Raw genomic sequence first — 19,525 nt, 5'->3', positions numbered from 1 at the left:
CCAAAGTGGCTAATAAGAGTGAAAGAAATACAGCTACTGCTGATTTCCAGGGTGGTTAGGTGTTAATTTCAAACCCTGATGACTATAATCATTAAATGCAGTTATTAGGTGGAATAAACAGTACAAATAAATACCGCTTGCACAGAAAATATCACATTAATACTGGACATTTGTTGTGTTCTGGCATTGAATTATGGTTCAATTTGATTACTTTTTACATTTGTCCACTTGAATTGATTTTTGTCCATTTACTGTGTTTATTGTAGAGCTGATGGAAGTGAAGGTGCAATGTCAAGAAGTGGATGAGGAACGTCAGTGTCAGAAACCTCATGATCTCACAACTTGCTCAGAGATTAAGAAGAATTTATCACCAGAAAACCAGAAAAGAAGAGCAGCCAAAAGTACTTTCACCTGCTCAAATTGTGGAAAGCATTTCAGTAAGGCACAAGACCTGAAAACACACAAGAGAATCCATACTGTAGAAAAACCTTACAAGTGCTCACACTGTGAAAAGAGTTTCACTCTGTCGTATAACCTGAAAACACACGAGAGAATTCATACTGGAGAAAAACCTTACAAGTGCTCACTCTGTGAAAAGAGTTTCACTCAGTCACCTCACCTGAAAAAACACGAGAGAATTCATACTGGAGAAAAACCTTACAAGTGCTCACACTGTGAAAAGAGATTCACCTGGTCACATTACCTGAAAACACATGAGAGAATTCATACTGGAGAAAAACCTTACAAGTGCTCACACTGCGAAAAGAGATTCACCTGGTCACATTACCTGAAAACACATGAGAGAATTCATACTGGAGAAAAACCTTACAAGTGCTCACACTGCGAAAAGAGATTCACCTGGTTAGATTACCTGAAAAAACACGAGAGAAGTCATACTGGAGAAAAACCTTACAAGTGCTCACACTGCGAAAAGAGATTCACCTGGTTAGATTACCTGAAAAAACACGAGAGAAGTCATACTGGAGAAAAACCTTACAAGTGCTCACACTGTGAAAAGAGTTTCATTCAGTTGCAAGACCTGAAAATACATGAGAGAAATCATACTGGAGAAAAACCTTACAAGTGCTCTCACTGTGAAAAGAGTTTCACTGGGTCAGGACACCTGAAAAAACATGAGAGAATTCATACTGGAGAAAAACCTAACAAGTGCTCACACTGTGGAAAGCGTTTCACTCGGTTAGAACACCTGAAAAAACATGAGAGAATTCATACTGGAGAAAAACCTTACACATGTTCACACTGTGGAAAGCGTTTCACTGGGTCAGAATACCTGAAAAAACATGAGAGAATCCATACTGGAGAAAAACCTTACAAGTGCTCACACTGTGGAAAGAGTTTCAGTCAGTCATATAGCCTGAAAACACACGAGAGAATTCATACTGGAGAAAAACCTTACAAGTGCTCACACTGTGAAAAGAGTTTCATTCAGTTACAAAACCTGAAAAAACATGAGAGAATCCATACTGGAGAAAAACCTTACAAGTGCTTACACTGTGGAAAGAGTTTTACTCAGTCACAAGATCTGAAAACACATGAGAGAATCCATACTGGTGAAAACCCTTAAGTGCTCACGCTGTTTTCTGCCAACCATGACACAAGCCCGGATCAGTCTGATTCTTAAAAAGGACATAGATCTAACGAGTGAAAGAGTTACCATCCAATTTGTCTGATCCAGCTAGATGTAAAAATATTCAACATTTTTTTTTAGAAGTTATGACATCTCTTATACATATAAAGCAGTGGCCAAAAGTATTGGCAGTGACATCAATTTTGTGTTTTGCAAAGATTTCTGCTTCAGTTGTTGTGGTGTTGATTCACATTGTTTCTAGATTATTGTGCAGAGTGATCAGATGCATTTTAAATAATTGCAAAAAGCTTCATTAGCCAAAAAAAATTACTTTCACAAAAACCCAAATTTCACAGTTTTTTGGCCCTGGCACAAAATGACCAGCTAACATCATTTTACTAATTATATCAGCAGCACCTGGGAAAGTGTGAACGAGTACTAGTCAGGTGAAATCACTCTATCATTCTGATTGGATTATAAGAGCAGACTGATTGCTATACAATGAGGGAAGAAGTGTTTCCAATCATTGTGTTCTTTTTAGCAATGGTTACCTCTAAAAAAGACGTGCAGCCATCATCGCTTTGCATCAAAACGGCCTCACATGCAAGGAAATTGCTGCAAAAATATTGCACCTGAAAGAACCATTTACCAGATCATCGAGAACTTTAAGGAGAGATGTTCAACTGCAGTGAAGAAGACTTCAGGACATCCCAGCGCCAGGACCGAAGGCTGTCCAGCAAGTGCCAGGACCGTTTCCTCCTGAGGAATCAGCTACAGAATCGTGTCACCATCAGTGCAGAACTTGCTCAATATTGGGACAATTGGACAATGGCCTGGTGTCAAGAAGGGCAAAGAAGCCACTACTCTCCAAGAAAAACATCAAGGACAGACTGATATTCTGCAGGAAGTACAAGGATTAGACAGCAGAAGAAGTTATTTTCTCTGATTAAAACCCCCTTCCGACTGTTTGGGACATCTGGAAAATCGATAGTCTGGAGAAGAAAAGGTGAACGCTACCATGAGTCCTGTGTTGTGCAACAGTGAATCATCCTGAGACCATCCATGTGTGGGGTTGCTTTTCATCACAGGGAGTGGGCTCTCTCACAATTCTGCCCAAAAACACTGCCATGAATAAAGAATGGTATCAAAACATCCTGCAAGAGCAACTTCTCCCAACGATCCAGGAACAATTTGGTGATGATCCGTGCATTTTCCAGCATGATGGACCACCATGTCACAAGGCAAGAGTGATAATGAAGTGGCTCGGAGATCATTACATTGAAATTTTGGATCCGTGGCCAGGCAACTCCCCAGATCTTAATCCCATAGAGAACCTGTGGTCAATCCTCAAAAGGCGAGAGGACAAGCAGAAGCCCACAAATTGTGATCAACTCTGAGCACTAATAAGGCAAGAATTTGTCGCCATCAGTCAGGATTTGGCCCAGAATCTTATATCCAGCATGCCAGAGTGATTTGCAGAGGTTATGAAGAACAACACTGTAAATATTGACTCTTTGGATATATTTAATGTTTTTTCCCAATAAAAGCCTTTAAAACTCATGAAATGCTTATCATTGTTTTCCAGTATACCATAGAAACATGTGAAAAAACTTATCTACAAATACTGAAGCATCAAACTTGGCAAAACACAAAATTTATGTCACTGCCAATACTTTTGGCCATGGCTGTTGATCAGGAGGTGTTTACTCAGGGCCGCAGCTCTTCTGATAACATGGCGTTTCATTAATATCATGTGGTCAGTGGTGAATGATCAGACTTCGATCACTACCATCTCACTTGACGCCAAAACGACATTTGATATAGTAGAATGGGATTATCTTTTAAAAATTTGGAAATATACGGGTTCAGGAATACTTTTATTTGTTGGATTAAGTTACTTTTTTGACACATGGTAGCGATGGTACAAACAAATTAATTAATTTCGGATTATTTTACTCTGGATAGGGGAACCCGACATGGTTGCCCTATTTCCACATTATTGTTCTGTCTTGCCCTGGAAACATTAGCAGCCACGATAACAAAGGAAGATGATTTTCCAGGGGTGATGGCGGGAGGTGTGGCGCTTAAACTTTTGCTTGACACATATATTTTATTATTCATCTCCAACACTTCTAGATCTATGCCTTGCTTCTACAGAATAATTTCCTGCCCAGTAACTGCTTTTCAGATGGGCACCTTTCAGTGGACCAAACAGGGCATGAAGTATTTGGGTATTTTATTCTCAGCAAATTTGTGTGATTTAGTTAGTTAATTTTGACCCTCTAATAAAAAGGTTTTCGAGCTATGTGGGCTTCATTACATTTATCTATGATTGGGAAGCTTAATTTTATTAAAATTTATTGTATTCCAAAATTCCCTCTCTATATTCCCATCTCCCTATAGATTGTCCCCCTCTCTTATTTCAAGTAATTTGATAGGTTAGCGAAGTCCTTCATTTGGAATGGTAAACGTCCCAGATTACACTGTTTTCATTTTTTTTATTTAAATTACATGGGCTGATGTGAGGTGGGCTTTTTGTTTTTTTTATGCATTCAGTCTCAGACATTTGGCTCATTGATCGCTTCCACCTGAGAGAGCCCCTCCCTGGTTTTGTACTGAACAGGAACTTCTTGCCCTTATTTCACAATTGCAAAGCCTTTCTATTAAGCAAACTGGAGAATTTAAATTACACCCCGTTATCTTGCATTTGCACTCGGTATGGACATTTATTTTAATGTTGACTCAAATTTATTGCTTAACCCCAATTTATGCATTAATAAGTACCCTTTCTGCTGGTCAGAGTGGATTGTGAGGGGGTTGCTACACACGGTGACTTTTATGAGAGTGGACTGTTGAGATCCTTTGAAAATTTGGTTCAACATTTTGGGATTCCCAGATCTCAGTTTTTCGTAGGTATTTACAGCTGTGCCACCTGCTCTGTACTATGTTTGGGAGTAGCATACACCCCACTAAAGTGGCAGACACTCTGGGAATGGTGATTACTGCTTTTGGAAAAGGTCATGAGGCATCAGTGTATTATTCCCTGCTAATTCAGAGTCTAAGGGACAGCTTTAACTTCTATCAAAAGATTATGTGAGAAAGATTTAAACTTGGTATCACTCGTCTGGGCTGCCGCTTTCAGTCCAGCACGCCCAGGCTGAGACATTTACATTTATGCATTTGGCAGACGCTTTTATCCAAAGCGACTTACAGTGCACTTGTTACAGGGACAATCCCCCCGGAGCAACCTAGAGTTAAGTGCCTTGCTCAAGGGCCCAACAGTGGCATCTTGGTGGTGCTGGGGCTTGAACCCCCAACCTTCTGGTCAGTAACCCTGAGCCTCAACCACTGAGCCACCACTGCCCCAGACTGACGCACGGATGTCTGACATGCTTGCCCGGGCCGCCGCCAGCTTGGGGCTGGACTGGAACCCTGCATCCTCCCCACAGCCGTCGTGGCTGGATGATTGGTTCCTGGGGTCTGCCCGCCGCTCACAGCCACGCCCCCCAGTCCCTTTTTTCCCGGAGGTGCATGATGAGCTGACGACTGTATGGAGAGCACCCCTCTCTGCTCGTCACAATGCCCCTCACTCATCCGCTCTCACTACCCTCGACGTGGAGCTCTCACAGGTACACGGCAATTCCCCAGGTTGATAGGGTGGTTGCGTTCCACCTATACCCCGAGAACGCCGCCACCTGGCGGGGTCGCCCTGTGCTCGCGTCCAAGGCCTGCAGGACATGTCGGCATTGACCGCCAAAACCTACAGCGCCACTGGACAGACCGCTTCCGCCCTGAATGCCATGGCCCTTCTGCAAGTCCACCAGGCCAAGGCACTTAAAGATCTGCAAGAGGGTAGTCCTGATCCTGATGTGCTGCAGGAACTGCGCTCAGCGACCGACCTCGCCCTCAGGGCCACGAAGGCCATAGCATAGTCACTCGGGCAGGCGATGGCCACTCTCGTGGTTCAGGAATGTCATTTGTGGCTGAACTTGGTCGAGATGCGCGAGACGGACAAGACGCACTTCCTTAACGCGCCGGTCTCCCAGTTTGGCCTCTTCGGCGACACCGTCGAGGACTTTGCCCAGCAGTTCTCCGCGGCGAAGAAGCAGACGGAGGCCATTTCACATATCCTGCCCCGCCGCAACCCTGCCGCCACGGGCCAAGCCCCGTCTGCTCGCCGAGGGCATCCTCCTGCGGCTAAGAAATGTGTTGCTCCGCCTCAACCTAGGCCCAGCTCTCGGCCCCCGCGTCGAGCAACCCGCAGGAAGCACAAGCCCCCCATCTCACAGCAGTCCCGGAAGGCTCCCAGGCGCTCCTGAGACAATCGACCCAGAGACCGAGACATTCACTCCGGAGCTGGTAAGAAGACCACTCTGTCCCCCGGTGGAGGGCCGGGAGGAGAATCCTTGTTTAAGTTTATTTATTGGACTTGCAGAGTTTTCAACCAGGCCTTACACAAACTCCCGTTCAAAATGCTCACGCAGAAACATATTTTAACTTGCATCCGGCATCTAGATTGGTTTGCAGCGGTAGACCTGTAGGACGCGTACTTCCCCTTCTCAATACTGCCTCAACATCGACCCTTTCTATGGTTTGCCTTCGACGGACAGGAGTATCAGTACAAGGTCCTCCCATTCGGCATGTCCCTGTCCCCTCGCGGCTTTACGAAGGTCACAGAGGCATCCCCTGCTCTGCTTCGAGAAGCTGGCATTCGCATACTCAACTACCTCGACGAATGGCTCATCCTGGCCCACTCCTGAGAGTTACTAAGCGCCCACAGGGACCAGGTGCTCAGACACCTCAGCCGTTTAGGGCTTCGGGTCAACTGGGAAAAGAGCAAGGTCGCCCCGGTTCAGAGCATCTCTTTTCTCGGCATGGAGTTAGACTCTGTCTCAATGTCAGCGCACCTCACCAACGAGCATGCGCAGTCAGTGCTGAAATGCCTCGCCACCTTCAGGCCAGGCACAACGGTCCCTTTAAAACTTTTCCAGAAGCTCCTGGGGCATATGGCATCCTCCGCGGTGGTCGCGCCGCTGGGGTTGATGCATATGAGACTGGCTCAGCACTGGCTACAGACTCGAGTCTTGAGTGATGGTCACCCCCGCCTACTGCCAAACATTCAAACCCTGGACAGACTCAGGAGTCCCCTTGCAGCTGGTGTCTCGACGCGTCCTGGTCACGACCGACGCCTCCAGATTGGGTTGGGGCGCTGTGTGGAACGGGCACGCAGCTGCGGGCCATTGGAAAGGGGCCCCGCTGCGCTGGCACATCAACTGCCTGGAGTTGCTGACTGTTTTCTTTGCCATGTGGAGGTTTCTCCCGCTAGTTCAGGGCAAACACATCTTGATCAAGTCAGAAAGCACCACCGCGGTGGCGTACATAAATGGGCAGGAGGCCTGGGCCAGTCTGCTGTGGTTGCGGGGACCCAGGGCGTGTCCGAGAGCAGGGCTTGAATCCCTGTTATTTGCTGTGCAAGAGGTCCCGCAAACCTCCACGGGGTTTTTCCCATTTTCATTTTTAAATGGGCATAAACCCCGTGCCATGTTAGAAGTCATGAAGGAAAATTTGGAGGAGGGACCTTCACAGAGTAAAAATGAAATTCAATACGTTCTTGACCTGAAAGCAAAACTCCACACACTGGGGTGTCCATCACAGGAAAATTTGCTACAAGCGCAAGACCGTCAGTTCCGGCTGTATAACAGGGGAGCTCGGCTATGGGAATTTGCACCGGAAGATAAAGTACTTGTATTGCTTCCTATATCAAACTCTAAATTACTCGCAAAGTAGCAAGGGCCCTTTGAGGTCACAAGACGAGTTGGGAATATCGACTATGAGGTAGTACGTAAAGATAGGGGTGGGGCACGTCATATTTACAACCTCTACCTACTAAAACCATGGAGTGAGGCGGTCCGGACAGTGAGGGTATTAGGACCAGAGGTGAATCTAAAAGCCAATCAGTTCATCTCGGTCCCTTATGGAGACCACCTCTAACAGTTATAAAGTACGGAGGTTGCTGATGTCTTCTTGCCTCTCTCCAGCCTCACTAACCTCATAAAACACCTGTTAGGTGTGTAACAGTTATGACCCGGACCAGATATGGAGAAAGAAGACCAGGAGTCGAGAAGTACAATTAAAGAATCCAAAATTTACTGAAGAATAGTTTGCAGTGAAATTGGTAGAGCCAGCGGTAAAGTCTCACGAGGAGATCGAAAGCCAACTCGTACATTACACAAAATCTTACATCAATTTTACCATTTGCAAGGAGTACATTATATTATTTCACTCCTGATTGGCTAAAAGAACATAAAGTCACAACATATAGATTGCTATGCGGCCTATCAACATTAATCAGCGCAATTGTCGTCATGGGGCCCGAGATTTACGTCTGAAGTGACCTCGCAGATGGTCGCGGGGCGTCTTCGAGTCAGCCTGGTGTGTCTTCCTGGGTAGGAGGTCGAACGCACACACAAAACACTGACGAACGACAGTTCTTCTCTGGGCACAGGAGAGCCAGAGCACACATTACCAGGCCATTTAAGCCAAAACACATAGATAAAATATTCATTCCTCGGGCAGAGGCGAGGGTGGAAATGGCATACATTTCTTCCCTAAAGAAATAATAATAAAAAATCACGCTTCTACTATTCAGGTAATATTGCATAGGATTTTAACCCATATAATTAGTCAGGAAAGGTAACAATCAAACACAAAACCCATCTGGGACATATGTTTAACATTCCCCCTGCCCCCCTCTCATCACAGCTAAGCTTATCCCCAAAAGACCTTCAGCCTACGTGCAGGACAGAGAGAAAGGCTCTGGAATGTTCCTGAAATCAAAAAGTTAACTCTTAAGACACATATGATTCAAAGTATATTTCAGTTATGCATAAGAAAATAGAATTGATTATGTGATCATGCATATATCACATAATATGCATCCTTCTATGCAGGCTCCACCGCAAGAAGGATGCCAATGCCAGCCGTTTACGTTCAAGGTGGACTACATTCCGGGGTGCAGATGGCTGTCGCAGGCTTCCTCTTTACTAAAGAGGATGGGACTAGGCAGGCCAGGCCGTTCCTCCAATCTGAGTCCGGCAGTGGGGCTATGTGGGGGTGAGGGCATAGCCGAGCATTTGTCTGGGGAGAGAGGAAGTGGTACAGATTTTCACCTGAGATGAATTGCTGCTAATTGTGATTTCTATGTTCACAGTGAGAGGCGGGGAGATAAAAGGCTGCCCAAAACTCCAGAGAGAGAGAACCCATCTGACAAGCTTTGTGTGTGTGTTTGTGTTGGCTGCTGTCAGTTGTTTTGAATCTTTACCATCACGCTTGAGGCTGACGTGTTTAATTTATGAAAAACAGTTATATTTGTGATCCAATTCCTCATCCAGATATTTCTGGAAACATCCTCTATAGGTTCTAAGTTTCTAACCATGAATTAACATTTTCAGAATGTTGCAGGTAGTTTTTGTCTTACAACCTTAAAATAACTCATACAGAATGTTCTTTTATGGTTATTTAGGTTACCATAACTAACCTTTCCAAAACACCGCAGATAGGCTTTTGTGGGACAATATAATAAGAACTTAGAACGTACTCTAATGGTCATTTTTAGGTTTTATTTTTTTGTTATTATTCATGTATATTGCAGAGAGGTTGATGGAAAACAATGACTGATATTATTGCAGTACAGCATTTAAATAAATGTAGAAGTAAAGATCATAGTATATGAGATTTGAACAGATTCAAATAAACAGATGGGAAAAGCATAGAAGTATGATATTATTCTTCCCTTATATCTTCCTATCACACACACTGTCTCTGATTTACTGTATTTTTTTTTTTTTTACTGTTTTATTTGATAGGGACAAAGCAGGTTGATGAACATTTGTACAGAATACAAGATGTAAACTAGCCGGATTATAGCAGTATTGCTAATTTACGTCCGTAGTCCCTAGGCAGGTACACACAAATAACAAATACTCACTATACACAAGACTCAACTAAAAAAACACAATACGTAAAAACACCTCACAAAAATGACTAAGAAAAATTTTTACACACTTGATTTTTCATAAGCCACTTCTTAAGATGTTCTTTAAAAGTGTGATAAGTAGAACATTGTCGTATTGACTGTGGCAAACTATTAAAATATTTGCTCCCTATCACTGATAAAACTTTCTGGCCAAAGGATGTTCGCCTATTTGGTACTTCCCAGTCCCCTCTACTGTATGCATATGCATTTGATCTGCACGTGCTTTATTTCTCCACTGAAATGTGCACGCTTCAGCAGTTGAAAGATTAACAGTCATTCCGATGGACCGACCTGCTGTCAGACATTCATTTATCAATTTCCTCAATAAATAATTACTTCTAGGTGTGAAACGGATGCACAGGTAGCTGTAATTACCTGCCAGGCATTATTGCCTGCTGCACCTCCTCCAGTGCCCACAGCTGCGGGGTCATCAGCCGGGAGCCAGCTCTCTTCATTGTTTTTCCCCATTAATCCCGAAACATCTCCTGGTTGTGGGGCAGTAGTCAGGGACATCTTCCTGTCACACCCCACAGCTCCCGTTCCCCTCCAACGCCTCTCATCCTTGTCTTCCTATCCAGATATCTTTCCTTCACAAATCTATATGTCATAATACGTCAACATGACCATATGCGCCAGCCCGTTGTCCAACTGGCACCAAGATGCTTACTCAGAGCCCTAGTGGCACTGGCACCATATCTGTCATTAACCCAGGTTCCCTGTTCCTCAGTTTCTTACTTCTGAATCCCCCACTTTTTGTCTTTCCTTCTTAACCATAGCCTGAAACTCCCTTTCTCAGCTTTCTCTGGCAATTCCTTCAAAGGCTTTTTTAAAGTTGCTCCTATGATATCGATGTCTCTAAATAGGTGCAGCATTGATATTCCCATAAATCCTTGGCACCCAACTTCCACAGGGTAGGTGCTAGTCGTCCATCCAGTTTTACTGCATTCTGTGGCCAGATCAGCATATTTTAGCTTCTTCCAATTATAGGCTGTCTCTAGACCCTCTTCCCATGGAACAGTATATTTAATCATAACTATTTTTCTAGCTGAAGTCAACCACAATACTACATCCAGCCTTAATGAGGTAATGGCAACCTTGGCAGGAAATTTGAGCTGCTTGCCAAGGTCGACCATCATTGATCAATCACTTCCAGTCACCAAGATTGATCTGGCTTCCCTCCATGCTGTGCCTTGTGCGGCACCTCCCTTTTTAACTAAATCAACACCCTGCCGCTGGGAACCATGGTTGCCTTTGTTTGCCTTTACTTTATGCACTTCTAGGACCTCTGCCAGCTTCCTCAGGACCTTATTATACTGCCACTATGTGCTAGTGCAGTCTTGCACCCAACCAATATGTGCTTCAAATTTGCTGTTGGGTCCTCTCAGATGGAGCAACTCTCCTTTTGCCATACCACAAAGACAAATTCCCAGAGCTTGGTAGGGTATTGAAGGTGGATCTTATTAGAAAATTTAGCCTGGCAAGGGGTACCTTCCACAGGTCACCCCATCCTAACACACTATCAGATGTCCCCTCCCATATGGTCCAGCATCCTTGCAGCTGATGGCTGACTGCCCTGACCTTATACCCTTCCTCTTCCATCCTAGTTATTCCGTAATTACCATTGCTTTCCTCTGTTTTCAGGAGGTTGCTGACTACAGTTTGGGAGCCACCCCCTTTCCAAGGCATGTTCTACCTGACTGTGTTCTACCAACAATCTCTTGATGATTCAGTCTTGAAACTGCCTGGTTTACAACCTCCTCTGCCTTCCAAGATCCATCCTTGCCACTGCCGCTGCTGAAATCTCACACATTTTTAGTGACCACATCAGGTTATGGTAGAGTGTATATTGGAAGCACCAAACCTTGAATTTGCCTGGGAGATGACAATTGTCTTTTTTTTTTTATCTAGGCCCTTTGTCAGTTGCCACAGGACCATCTCTGCCATGTGTTTGCACTATTAAATTTATATTGATTTGATAAATATTTGACTCATAAAAAAGGACATGATGTATGCCTCTCCACCTCCTACAATTCTCTGCTTCAGATCACTGGTGTTCTGATCAATGTCAACTGCAATCAATGAACAGCTCATTATGAACATTATATATACTCACCTAAAACACACATCATTGTCAAGTCTCACCTTGGACTATTCATGACCGCTCTGCACCCATGCAGTGTCTCTCTCTTCATCATACGTATTCACTTGTTTATTATCAACAGTATATGTACTTTGCTACTTACCTCTGTTACCTACCTGTTGGAACATTATACTGTCATTCTCTGTTTAACTGCTGATATCTCCTTTCACCTGTATCTGCTGTATACATCCATCTTCTCATTAAATCCTCCCGCATCTGGGTTCAACTGTACATTGGTGTGAGTGCATTCCTAACAGAAGACTTGACCTCAACATGAATCCAGTGGGAGTCCATCTCCATGAAACCACCAATGAGTCAATTGCAATCCCATCATTCATTCTACATTGATGCACGCTGCACGAGAGTTTGTTTGTGGCCTGCTTAGCACTGCTTATTCTCATACGTTCAACGTTATAGTCATCGTTCATAGTTATATCCTTTGTCATTTTACCGCGTCGTTCATAGTTATATCCTTTGTCATTTTACCGTGTTTCAGATTCTTCCGCTTTTTCTCCCGTTTCATCTGCATGTATTTTACCAGTTGCTGCTGACACCTAGCTAGAGTCTGTGTTTGTAGCCTTTAATCCTTAAACATCTGCCATTTTTAAGCAGGCATCGGGTCTTCCCGTATTATTCTCTTATCGGGATTCAACTGCGCACATATTCCAACTGTATCTGCGTTCTATTTTTATCGCGGTTAAACTGCGTGCATTTTTTCAGCGCGCACCCGTATTTTTTCCTCTGCGGTACACAGATTATTGCATCGATCTCAAAGCACCGCTTACCAAGAACAACCACCACCAACAACAAACAATTTTGTGAGGGATTCAAATCAATCTCAAAACCCTCACCGCTCAGGAACAACGAACAATTTGCGGTAAGTCATGGCATCGGCTCATGTTATTTGTTCATGCATTGCATGTCACATGTTTAAAATAGACTCCTCCATCAGCAGTGAGGGATTCACTTGTGATAAATGTAAGGAATTAGCAGAGGTGGGAGTAAGTCACTCATGTGCAAGTCACAAGCAAGTCTCAAGTCTTAGCCTCCAAGTCTCAAGCAAGTCCCAAGTCACTGTGGTGAGAATCAAGCAAGTCAAGTCGAGTCCCTGCCATAAGTCAAGCAAGTCAAGTCAAGTCATTGCTTAGGTCAAGCAAGTCACAAGTCAAGTCATATGAAATTCTGATGATTTACTGCAATTTCCACATTCCACATCAGTTTAAAGACAGTACATGTAATGTGAAGCTGAGTTTTATTTTCAACATTAACGAACATTGCATTTCTCCTTGACCTATTAAGGCATCTTAAGTGCTTCTCATATGACACTGTGTCTGTGACACTTCTCATATTGTTTTCCTGTGCAGTGTTATAGTGCCCAAATAGTACTACATCAAATACAAACAGAATGGAGTAGAAAATAAAAGTGTATTAATACAAATAAAAAATAAATGAACTTTTTGACATTACATCAAACCATGAACACATTCAAACAATTCAAGTTTAATTGTTTTAGTATGCCACTAAATGGAATTCTTCAAGCATGCCTGACTTTGACATGAATATCCCCTTTAACTTTGAGATATTAGCTAGTGTGGAAATGTCCAAACCAAACGCACATTACAACACCTATACGCACCTATATTAACAAGACTGCTTAGTTTAGGTCATTCTCTTTTTAACAAAGATTTTATTTTCATTCCAAATTGATGGACTTTGAAGGCATCCTTGTGTAACTTAGTGCATGGAGGTGAGAGAGAGAGAGAAAGAGGTGGAAGAGTGTATGTCCCTATGTGTGAGTGTGGTGGAAAGGATATTACATGTTCTAATGTTAGTAGTATGTATAAAGATATGTGTGCGTGTGTATGCGTGCGTGTGTGTGTGTGTGTGTGTGGATGCAGGGTGGGGGTAGTGTGCGCATGTGCCTCTGTTTGCTAATGTATATTTTTTTATTGATTGTGTGTGTGTGTGTGTGTGTATTTTTCATTCAAAGACGGACCTTAAAGGACCATTTCTAAAACACAAACTGCAGATAAACAAAATAAGCACATAATTGAATCAACAGCTCTCTAAATTTGTTTAAACCAATACTGAATATTTAATTTAATTTATTGCAGGACTGGTGTATTAGACTGCGTTGAGCTCTGTGGTCTTAATAAACTAACGTTACTGGTAGCAACTGGGTGTAACGTTAACGCTAGATTTCTAGTTAATGTTCGATCGACCAGCCAGTTAGCTAAAAAGACACAATCACGTAACTTACCTTTCTTTATGGATTTTGTAGTGATGGGTGAAGTTGGATGTTGTGGTGGTCGTGTCACTGATTTTTAAGCTGCAGACCTTGCATACCGCTGTTCTTTTCTTACAACCTTCATCTACAACGTAATCCTTGAAGCCAAACTTTATTATTTTTGGAACGGCCCCTTCCATGATTGCTTCTTCATGCCTTTTCCTCTGCTGGTCTGACGCATCCTGGTTGGTTCAGGTTGCCAGGTCCCCGCGCATTGTAATAGAAATCACCCAATCATGTTCCAAAAACAAAACGTAACCAAAGATTTTACATCGGCTTCTCGATATGAAAAATACAAATATTTAATAATAAAAAAGTCAAGTCCTTTCGAGTCATCTGTCTCAAGTCTAAGTCAAGTCTCATGTCATGAATACCAAGTCAAAGTCAAGTCGAGTCTTTTATCTGTATTAGTCAAGCAAGTCTCAAGTCCTCAAATTTGCGACTCGAGTCTGACTCGAGTCAAGTCATGTGACTCGAGTCCCCCACCTCTGGGAATTAGTCAGGCTGACGGAGAAGGTTAATGAGTTAGAAACTCGCATCCGAACGCTAGTAGTTGTCAGTGAGAAAGAGAAGCCGTTAGATACTGTTTCGGATGCGGGCAGTACAGAGAGCAACACACACACTTTGGTTCCGGTTATAGAGCCCCTGCAGCAGGGCATTTGGGTGACGTCTCGGCGGCATACTCGTTCAGCAAAGAGACACCACTCTCCTGCTCCTGTTAGGGTTTCCAATAAATTCTCCCCACTCAGTGATACACCCACTGAGAATCATATTGAAAGAGCCCTTGTTATCGGTGATTCTATTGTAAGGAACGTGGAAATAGAGACTCCAGCCACTATTGTTAATTGCATTTCAGGGGCCAGAGCGTCTGACATCAAATCAAATTTACAAGTGCTGGCTAATGCTAAACGTAGATTTTCTAAAATTGTTATCCATGTCGGCACTAACAATGTCCGGCTTCGCCAGTCGGAGATCACTAAAGATAATGTTAAAGAGGTGTGCAAATTTGCAAAAACGATGTCAGACACTGTAATATGCTCTGGTCCCCTCTCTGCTCGTCGTGGTGACAAACTTTTTAGTAGATTAGTGTCACTGAATGGCTGGATGTCTGAGTGGTGTCTGCAGAATAAAATAGGATTTATAGACAATTGGAAAAGTTTTTGGGGTAGACCTGACCTGGTAAAGAGAGACGGACTCCATCCCTCCAGGGAAGGTGCCGCTCTCCTCTCTTGTAATTTGGCTCATAGACTTAATAATGATATTAATTGACTAAATGGGGCCCAGGTCAGGAAGCAGACAAACTGGTTAATCCGAACGTCTGCTAGCTGCCTTGAGACGTCACACAGGTCACAAAAACTACAACACATAGAGACTGCATCACCTAGATATCTCATAGAGACTGTGTCTGTTCCACGAACTACGAAACACAATACCCTCACTAAATCATTTAGAAAAAAATTGATTAAGGTCAAACTTGAACAAAACAAACAAATTAAAAATGTACATCATATAAAAATAGGGCTACTAAACATTAGATCTCTTTCTACCAAAGCACTAATTGTCAATGAAATGATTACAGATCATAGATTGGATGCGCTCTGTTTGACTGAAACCTGGCTTAAACCGGATGAATATATTAGTTTAAATGAATCTACTCCCCCAGGTTGTTGTTATAAACATGAGCCTCGTCTGAAGGGTACAATTTTAAAAGTTTTTGGTGTTACTCAGAGGACAGGATATAAATGTAAGTCTTTTGAACTAATAATGCTTAAGGTGACACCGTCAAATACAAATATAAATAAAAATTCTCTGTCATCCTTTACCCTTGCTACTGTCAGATTGCAACAAAAGGATCCAAATGCAAAGGTAACTCAAATCAAAGTCTTTTAATTGTCAACAACAAAGGAAGTCTGTAGTGGATAACACAGAACTGGAACTCAAATGATGCTCCCCAGGAAGACAGCTACACAGAGGATACTTTGTCAGGAGAGGAAACGTGGAGCAGAAAGTTCACTTGAACAGAAGGTACTGGTCCTTGTAGAAAGTAGCTGGAGCAGAGAAGCCTTGTAGAACTCACCACAGCAGATAACAGGAAACACTAAGACGAGCGCAGCTACACATGACAAGATGTGGTGAGTAACTGCTGACAGATGAGAGAGCATTACACAAAACATAACACACACAATAATCCGACACAGAACAGAGAGCAAACACCAGAAGTAGACAGAGTAATCAGACAAGACTAGAAACAGGTGTCACTGCAAATCAGCTGAGCTGATTGAGATGATCAACAGGTGATGACAGAGTGCAAACATGTAAGTGTGTGTGTGCTGGTGTGTGAGTGAGAAGAGTGTGTGAATGAGTGTGTGTAGTGAGAGAGAAACAACCCAGATCCTGACAGTACCCCTCCCTCAACGAGCGCCACCCGGCCTCCGAGGGAGAGGCCTGGCGAGCCCGGTAGAAATCCTCGATGAGCGAGCGGTCCAGGACGTCCCGGGCCGGGATCCACCGCCTCTCCTCAGGACCGTAGCCCTCCCAGTCCACCAAGAACTGGTGGCCACGCCCTCGAGGGCGAACATCAAGCAGCCTGCGAACTCTGAAAATGGAAGCCTCTTCGGTCAAGAGGTGGAAGAGGAAGGGTGGGACGGGTGGGAGCGCGAATGACAGGCTTAATACGAGACACATGAAATACAGGGTGTACCCGGCGTAACTGATGAGATAATCTTAGCTTGACAGCCGCCGGACTAAGGACCTTCACAATAGCAAAGGGACCGACAAAACGGGGCATAAGCTTACGTGAGCCCTCGCGTATAGGTAGATCTTGAGTGGAAAGCCACACCTTCTGCCCACATACGTATCTAGGGGCTTTAACCCAACGACGATTCGCAGCTCTACAAGTTCGTGCTCTAGTGCGACATAAAGCCGATCTCACTCTCCTCCAAGTACGCTTGCACCTTTGAATATGGGCCTGTACGGAAGGCACGGAAGTCTCAGAGTCTTGTGATGTAAAAAGTGGAGGTTGGTAACCGAGACAGCTCTCAAATGGGGACAACCCAGTAGCGGACGACGGCAGAGAATTATGGGCGTATTCAGCCCAGGACAACTGATCGCACCAAGAGGCAGGGCTCTGTGAAGTCAAGCTGCGCAACATGCATCCGAGAATCTGATTTGTTCGTTCAGCCTGCCCATTAGTCTGAGGATGGAATCCTGATGACAGACTGGGGGATGCCCCAATCAGTCGGCAGAATTCCCTCCAGAACTGAGAAGTGAATTGAGGCCCTCTGTCAGAAACAATGTCTGAAGGAAGACCATGAATCTTAAATACGTGATCAACCATTACTTGGGCGGTCTCACGAGCGGACGGTAGTTTAGGAAGAGGAATGAAATGAGCTGCTTTAGAAAAACGGTCGACCACAGTGAGAATAACCGTGTTGCCGGCAGATGACGGGAGACCGGTAACGAAATCTAAAGCAATGTGCGACCATGGGCGTGACGGAATGGGAAGTGGTCTGAGAAGGCCAGCAGGCGGAGAATTGCCTGATTTTGCCTGGGCGCAGACAGGACACGACGCTACGAACCGACGAATGTCACGTTCTCTAGTGGGCCACCAAAATCTCTGGCGAATAGCGGCCAAGGTACCCCTAACACCGGGATGCGCGACTAATTTAGAGGCATGACCCCACTGGAGAACGGCTGAACGAGCGGTCTCGGGAACAAATAACGTACCCTCTGGGGCACGAGGCGGTCTGACAACGTGTGAAAGAGCCCTCCTTACAGCCTGTTCGACTCCCCAGACGATAGCTCCGACCACGCAGTGTTGGGGAACAATAACCTCCTTGGTCGAAGCCTCCACTGAAGAACCGAACTGCCGCGAGAGAGCATCGGGTTTAAGGTTCTTGGAACCTGGTCTAAACGAGATCGAGAAGTCAAAACGACCAAAAAATAACGCCCAGCGGGCCTGACGAGCGTTAAGTCTCCTGGCGGAACGGATGTACTCGAGGTTCCGGTGGTCAGTCCAAACAATAAATGGAACACTGGCTCCCTCCAACCAGTGCCGCCACTCCCCCAGAGCTAACCGAATCGCCAAAAGCTCCCGATTACCCACGTCATAATTGCACTCAGCCGGCGAAAGACGATGGGAAAAGAAGGCGCACGGATGAACCTTGTCATCAAGAGAAGATCGCTGTGACAAAATAGCCCCCACCCCAACATCGGAGGCATCGACCTCGACTATAAATTGTCTCTCAGGATCCGGAGTGACTAAAATGGGCGCGGAGGTGAACAACCTCTTGAGTCGATCGAATGCATCTTGCGTCACCTCAGACCAAACGAATCGAGACTTGGTCGAGGTGAGAGCAGACAGAGGGGCCGCGACTTGACTAAAATTACGAATAAATCGTCTGTAAAAGTTAGCGAATCCCAAAAACCGCTGGAGAGCAACACGAGAATCCGGAATAGGCCAATCGAGAACCGCCCGCACCTTCTCGGGATCCATGCTGATACCCTCAGCAGAGACCACCGAACCCAGGAACGTGACCGATCGAGAATGAAATTCACATCTCTCTGACTTGACAAAAAAGCGGTTCTCGAGTAGTCGTTGTAAGACTCGGCGAACGTGTTGGATGTGTACTTCGAGAGAGGGTGAGAAAATGAGGATGTCGTCTAGATAAACGAACACAAAGACATTTAACATGTCTCGCAAGACGTCGTTGACTAACGCCTGGAATACAGCGGGAGCATTGACCAGCCCGAAAGGAAGAACGCGGTACTCAAAGTGACCAATAGGGGTGTTAAAAGCGGTCTTCCATTCGTCTCCCTGCTTAATACGAACGAGATGGTATGCGTTACGTAGATCCAGCTTTGTGAAGACTTTTGCGCCCTGTAAGATTTCGAAAGCCGACGACATAAGGGGCAAGGGGTAACGATTCTTGACCGTTATGTCGTTCAGCCCCCGATAATCAATGCAGGGACGCAACGAGCCATCCTTCTTCTTCACAAAGAAGAACCCAGCACCGGCAGGAGAGGAGGACGGGACAATAATCCCAGCGTCAAGTGACTCGGAGAGGTATCTTTCTAGAGCCTCCCGTTCGAGCAGAGAGAGAATATAATCTACCGCGGGGTGGGGTGGTGCCAGGATGGAGATCAATGCTACAATCGTAAGGGCGGTGAGGCGGTAAGGAAACGGACCCGGAGCGGCTGAAAACCGCTCGCAAATCGTGGTACTCCTCCGGGACTCCAGACAGATCTCCAGGCTCCTCCTGAAACACAGCAACAGAAGAAACCACAGGAATAGCAGAAACTAAACAATTTACATGACATGAAAGACTCCAAGACAACATGGTATTCTTGACCCAGTCAATATGAGGGTTATGTTGGACTAGCCAGGGATGTCCTAACACAATGGGGGTATAGGAAGACTGAAAAATGAGAAAAGAAATAGTCTCTTGGTGGTTTCCAGAGATAACTAGACTCACC

The 19,525-nt window shown here is 44.7% G+C and overlaps 1 protein-coding gene across 1 annotated transcript in view; it reads left to right on the top strand.

The window, feature by feature from the left end:
• The window catches only part of LOC127618934 (uncharacterized), a 131,715-nt gene that overhangs the window by 14,181 nt on the left and 98,009 nt on the right, over window positions 1-19,525 (top strand). Inside the window, 2 exon segments of the mRNA XM_052091636.1 lie at window positions 267-861; window positions 1,105-1,533. Coding sequence (XP_051947596.1) covers window positions 267-861; window positions 1,105-1,533 — 1,024 coding nt within the window.

The sequence above is a fragment of the Xyrauchen texanus genome, chromosome 25 (genome assembly GCF_025860055.1).
Source record: "Xyrauchen texanus isolate HMW12.3.18 chromosome 25, RBS_HiC_50CHRs, whole genome shotgun sequence".
Taxonomy (NCBI): Eukaryota; Metazoa; Chordata; class Actinopteri; order Cypriniformes; family Catostomidae; genus Xyrauchen; species Xyrauchen texanus.
This window is presented reverse-complemented; position numbering and strand designations above follow the sequence as displayed.